This window comes from Salvelinus sp. IW2-2015, linkage group LG6.2 (assembly GCF_002910315.2).
Source record: "Salvelinus sp. IW2-2015 linkage group LG6.2, ASM291031v2, whole genome shotgun sequence".
Classification (NCBI taxonomy): Eukaryota; Metazoa; Chordata; class Actinopteri; order Salmoniformes; family Salmonidae; genus Salvelinus; species Salvelinus sp. IW2-2015.
This window is the reverse complement of record NC_036846.1, coordinates 369,522-375,113: the sequence shown is the minus strand read 5'-3', so window position 1 is coordinate 375,113 and position 5,592 is coordinate 369,522. Positions and strand designations below refer to the sequence as shown.

General features: G+C 43.6%; 1 protein-coding gene across 1 annotated transcript in view; it reads left to right on the top strand.

Moving 5' to 3' along the window:
• Positions 1 to 3,914: 3,914 nt before the first annotated feature.
• The window catches only part of LOC111965476 (protocadherin-10-like), a 3,109-nt gene continuing 1,431 nt past the window's right edge, over positions 3,915 to 5,592 (top strand). Inside the window, exon 1 of the mRNA XM_023989654.2 lies at positions 3,915 to 5,542. Within this exon, the coding sequence (XP_023845422.1) occupies positions 4,295 to 5,542 (1,248 nt within the window). The 5' untranslated portion in view covers positions 3,915 to 4,294. The remainder of the gene's footprint in view (positions 5,543 to 5,592) is intronic.

Genomic DNA, 5,592 nt, shown 5'->3' with positions numbered 1-5,592 from the left:
CCTCCCGTCTCCAGGGCAGAAACAGATAGCTGTAACCAGTAGGAGCATACGTGTGGATGACCACGCGTGCGAATCTGCAATGGGTCGAGGTTGCATCTCTCGCTGATCACGCTTATGCCTACTAGGGAAGGGCCGCTTTGACTGCGGCATATGGTTTTGACACTTCAGAGACACATGAGGGCAATAACTGGGCATCAGACTGAAAAGTACAAAAGGACACTGGAGCCCAGGCTGAAGTCACCAGAATAGGCAGTTTAAATCCTTGGAAAATATGTGGATATTCTAAGACGGCCACTTCGTCAATAGTCAGAGTTAGGCTTTAACGGCAGTCTCCACTGTTGCAGAGCATTTTATGTTAACTGTAGCAGAGATAAGCAGGGCCCCGTTGTACCTTGCGATGACAACCCAGCCGTTATGACGCGCGACTCTGTAACTGAACATTTCTCATTGTCCGAATCTCTCCGTGGATTGGTCCAGACTGAATAAGTTAGGCGTCAGAGTTAAACCTGATGCTCTCTCGGGGGTGGCGGGGGGGGAAAGGAAAGCTGGTAGTCAGACAGCCTGTGCCAAAGGCGGGTTCCAGATACATTGTGTCCAGTCTACCAAGGAGCACGGGCCTGACAGAGACCAGTGACTCGGCAGCCTCTACTCTGCAGGTAAGAATAAAACTCTTCATTTCAAATCTGCAAATGTTGTTTTACTGTAGCCTACTGTCCGTGTTTGAGTCTGTACGCGTTCGCGTCGCGCGTAAATGTTTATCTATCAGTACGTAATTTAATATGCAATGGAAGACACTCAATGTCAAAACATGATAATCAATCAACAACAGATAGGTCTACAACAACTTTTAAAATATAAATATATTGGGTGAAACCACTTCACCGTTCTAATAATGACTGGACAGCGCGTAATCCACTGGAACTGGGTAAAGCTGGGTAAAGCCAAATAAATAACATATGGGCTACCCTATTCGTTTTTCATTATTTACGTCGATTAAAATCTTGCAGCTAATGGTGCTACAAACGTTTGGATGCTTGTATCTGCTTTTAGTTATATTTTTCAAGTATAGTCCTCCTAAATGCAAAGAGAAATGTCTTCAAGCTTGTTACATGCACAAAGCGTCGCTGTTGACCAGCTAGCGAAACAGACTCGCTTGTGATGCAATGGTCGCCATAACAGTACGTCATAATGAAGGCGGTGTAGCCTACAAACGCAGTGGACAGCTCCCGGTGCAAAATACCTTCAAAAAGGACATTGTTATTCCCTGCTCCTTCTAAAACGCCAACGGAGTTCTGAAGTATTATTTTACATATTGTCTTCGGCTGGCTCACGTTGTTTTACCTGACTGCGTAGTAACCAAAGTCTGCAAATATAACAATGGAGGCGCATATCAGCGCACAACACTGGGGAAGGTACGTCTCGGTCTTTCTTATTTTTAGTGCCGTCCTGAACACTGCGTCTGCCGTCACTCACTATTCTATTCCCGAGGAAATGGAAGAAGGTTCCGTTGTTGCTAATTTAGCTGCTGATTTGGGTCTGGATGTAAAAACGCTGAGTAAAAGGAGGATTCGATTAGATGTCATAGCGAATAAGAAATATCTGGATGTGAACAAAGAAACGGGGCAGCTGTATATCGCAGAGAGGATTGACAGAGAATTAATTTGCACTGCTAAGACATCGACGTCTTGTTTTCTAAAAATGGAGGCTATTGTCGAAAACCCACAGCGGATATTTTATATCGAATTAGAGATAATGGACATCAATGATAACGCACCAAATTTTCGAAGGGACACCATAAACTTAGATCTTTCTGAAGCAACGCAGGCTGGTGAAAGGTTCTCTGTCAATAATGCAGTTGACCTTGATGTTGGGGCTAATTCAGTGAAAACCTACCATCTAAGTGACAGTGACCATTTCAATATAGAAATTCAGACCGGAAGAGATGGGTCAAAGTTTGCTGATTTGATTCTGAAAAAGGCTTTAGATCGAGAGCAGCAGGCGGTTCATAATCTAATACTCACCGCTGTAGATGGCGGGGTACCCGCGCGTTCCGGAACAGCCAGCATTACTGTTCGTGTGCTTGATACGAACGACAACGCCCCTAAGTTTGACAAAGACAATTACAAAATCGATATAATGGAAAACTCTCCAATTGGAAGTCTTGTTGTTAAATTGAATGCAACAGACTTAGATGAGGGTACCAATTCGGAAATATTATATTCATATAGCCTGTATACATCAGAGAAAACACAACAAACGTTCCATTTAAACCCTAATAACGGTGAGATCACGGTAAAGGAAATGATAAATTACGAAGATTTCAGGATCTACGACATGGAAGTCATAGCAACAGATAAGGGACCCAATTCCTTGACAGGGCAGAGTAAATTAACTATTTTAGTCACAGATATGAATGATAATCATCCTGAAATCTCCATCAAATCATTTCAAAGTCCAGTCAAGGAAGTTATAGCAGTAGACACGGTGATAGCAGTGGTCAGTGTCAGCGATAAAGATTCAGGTGACAATGGGATAGTTGATATTCGTATTCCTGATGAATTTACCTTTTGCACTGAAAGAGAGTCTTCTGTATAACTATTAGTGAGTTAGTGTTTCACAACCTCGACCGGAGAATGGTCCAGAATATGAATAACTTTTACGTAACAGACAGGGGTTTCCCCTCCCCTATCTGACAACGAAACTATGATTTAGAACTACTAGACGTTCAACGACAACGTTCCACAGTTTCCCCCAAGTCGTATCTACACCACTATTCCCGTTATGGAGAATTAACGCGACCTGGGGCCTGCTAATGTCCCTCACTGCCGTTTGATCCAGACCTCCATGAAAACCATATCTAGTTTATTTCATCATCAGAAAGGAAAGGAACACCTCCAGTTCAATGCTGTTTCCCAGTCCGGAGAACGGTAATCTTTACGCACTAAGACGTTTGACTTATGAGATAGAGAAGGAGTTCCTTTTCCACATTGAGGCCAGAGATTCTGGTGTTCCTTCCGCTCAGCAGTAACGTGACTGTCCACATCATTATTGTTGACAGGACGACAACACCCCGGTCATAGTTCTCCGTGCGCGGCACGGCTCCGTGGTGGAGGAAAAGATTCCCAGATCCACCGATAAAGGATCCCTGGTCTCAAGGTGATAAGCCATAGGACACGGACTCGGTCAGAACTCTCGGATTACATACAGTTTCTACACAGGTTACTGACGCCACCTATTCAGTCTGGACCAATACAAGGAGAGATACGGACATGAGAATGTTTCAGTTACAGAGATCCGCGTCATCAACGCTGGTTGTCATCGGCAAGGACAACGGGGAACCTGCTCTCTCGCTACAGTTACCATAAGCGCTTCAACAGTGGAGACTGCCGTTAAAGCCTACTTCTGACATGACGAAGTGCCTCTAGAATATGGACATATTTTCAGATTAAACCTGTATTTGGTGATCGGCTGGGCTCGGTGTCCTTTCTGTTATTGATCACCATATTTGTCACCTGTGGTCTTGAAGTGTCAGAACCGATGCCCAGCAAAGCGGCCCTCCCAGTAGGAACAGCCGTGATCAGCGAGCAGGGAACTCGACCATCGACAGATATCCACCCTGGTCTCCAACGATGCCTACTGGTACAGTCTGTTTCTAGCGGAGACGAGGAAAGGAAAGCTGGTAGTCAGACAGCCTGTGCCGAAGGCGGGCTCCAGATACATTGTGTCCAGTCTACCAAGGAGCACTGGTCTGACAGAGACCAGCGATTCAGCAGCTTCTACTCTGCAGGTAAGACAAAACCCACCATCTGATTTGACCAAATGACCCTTAATCCCTTTGATGAACAAGTGCTGGATGTCTGTGCGTAAAAGTAGTCAATGTAGGGTGAAACGTCCATGCATATAGGCATACATTTATGGGTTGTGAACATCAAGTGTTGACAACGAAAAACAACAAAAACATTTAGAACTATTGTTTCTATTATACCTATTTCAATCAATTCAACTTTCCTCCCCGGTTTTAATTCTATGGTGTGAATGCTGGTAAAATGCGCGAAGTGTCGCTGCTCACCAGTAAAACGAACTCTTCTGTGATGTAACAGTCGCCATGACAGTTCGTTACAGTGAAGAAAGCAATGCAATTTGTGGACATCTCCTTGGTCCTGAATCCTTCGCTGTGAAAAGGATGATCTAAAATACATCTCGGTACAACGGTCGACTCGTTTGGCTTCTCATACCACCATCAAAAGGTATCGTTTTCTATAGTGCATCACTCACGGATCAAAACAATCAAACGATGGAGGCGAATTGTGTCATTCAGCCCTGGAAAAGGTACGTGTCGGTTTTTATTTTGTTCTCTGCCACCATAAACACGTTGTCTGCCGTTACCCATTATTCTATTCCCGAAGAAATGGAGGAAGGCTCTGTTGTTGCTAATCTAGCCGCTGATTTGGGACTGGACGTGAAAACACTGAGTAGACGGAAGATGCGGTTAGACATCATTGCCAAAAAGAAATACTTGGATGTGAACAAAGAAACAGGCGAACTGTACGTTGTTGAGAAGATAGATCGAGAATATCTCTGCGCTTCTAAAACAGCCACGACTTGTTTTCTGAAATTGGATGCGACAATCGAAAACCCAATACGAATATTCAACATCGAATTGGAAATAATGGATATCAATGACAATGCGCCACACTTTCGACGGGATTCCATACATCTGGACATATCTGAATCCACACCAACCGGGGAAAGATTCTCGTTAAACAACGCAGTGGATTCTGATGTCGGTACAAACTCGGTTAAAACATACTACCTCAGTGAGAGTGAGCATTTTAATATTGAAGTTCAGACTGGGAGAGACGGGTCAAAGTTTGCTGATCTAATTTTGAAAAAGACTTTAGACCGAGAGGAGCAGGCGGTTCATAATCTAATACTCACCGCTGTAGATGGCGGAGTCCCCGCGCGGTCTGGCACAGCTAGCATCATTGTTCGCGTGCTGGACACGAATGACAACGCCCCTCAATTTGAAAAGGATAATTACAATATAAACATAATGGAGAACTATCCATTTGGAAGTCTTGTGGTTAAATTGAACGCAACGGATATAGATGATGGCACTAATTCGGACATTGTCTATTCATTTAGTTTGTATACATCAGAAAAGGCGAAAGGCACCTTCAGTCTGAACCCAGCTAACGGAGAAATCAGAGTAAAAGAAATGATAAATTATGAAGATTTTAGAATTTATGATATGGAAGTCATAGCAACCGACAAGGGGACCAATTCCTTATCAGGACAGTGTAAGTTAACTCTTCTGGTCACAGATATGAATGATAATCATCCAGAAATCTCCATCAAATCATTTCAAAGTCCAGTCAAGGAGGATATAGCAGTAGACACGGTGATAGCAGTGGTTAGTGTCAGCGATAAAGATTCAGGTGATAATGGAAAAGTCGATATTCACATTGCTGATCAATTGCCATTTGCACTAAGAGAGTCTTCTGATAACTATTATGAGTTGGTAGTTTCACAACCTCTCCTCGTCTCCGCTAAAACAACTTACATAGCATCTTGGAAAACCAGTGGAATCGC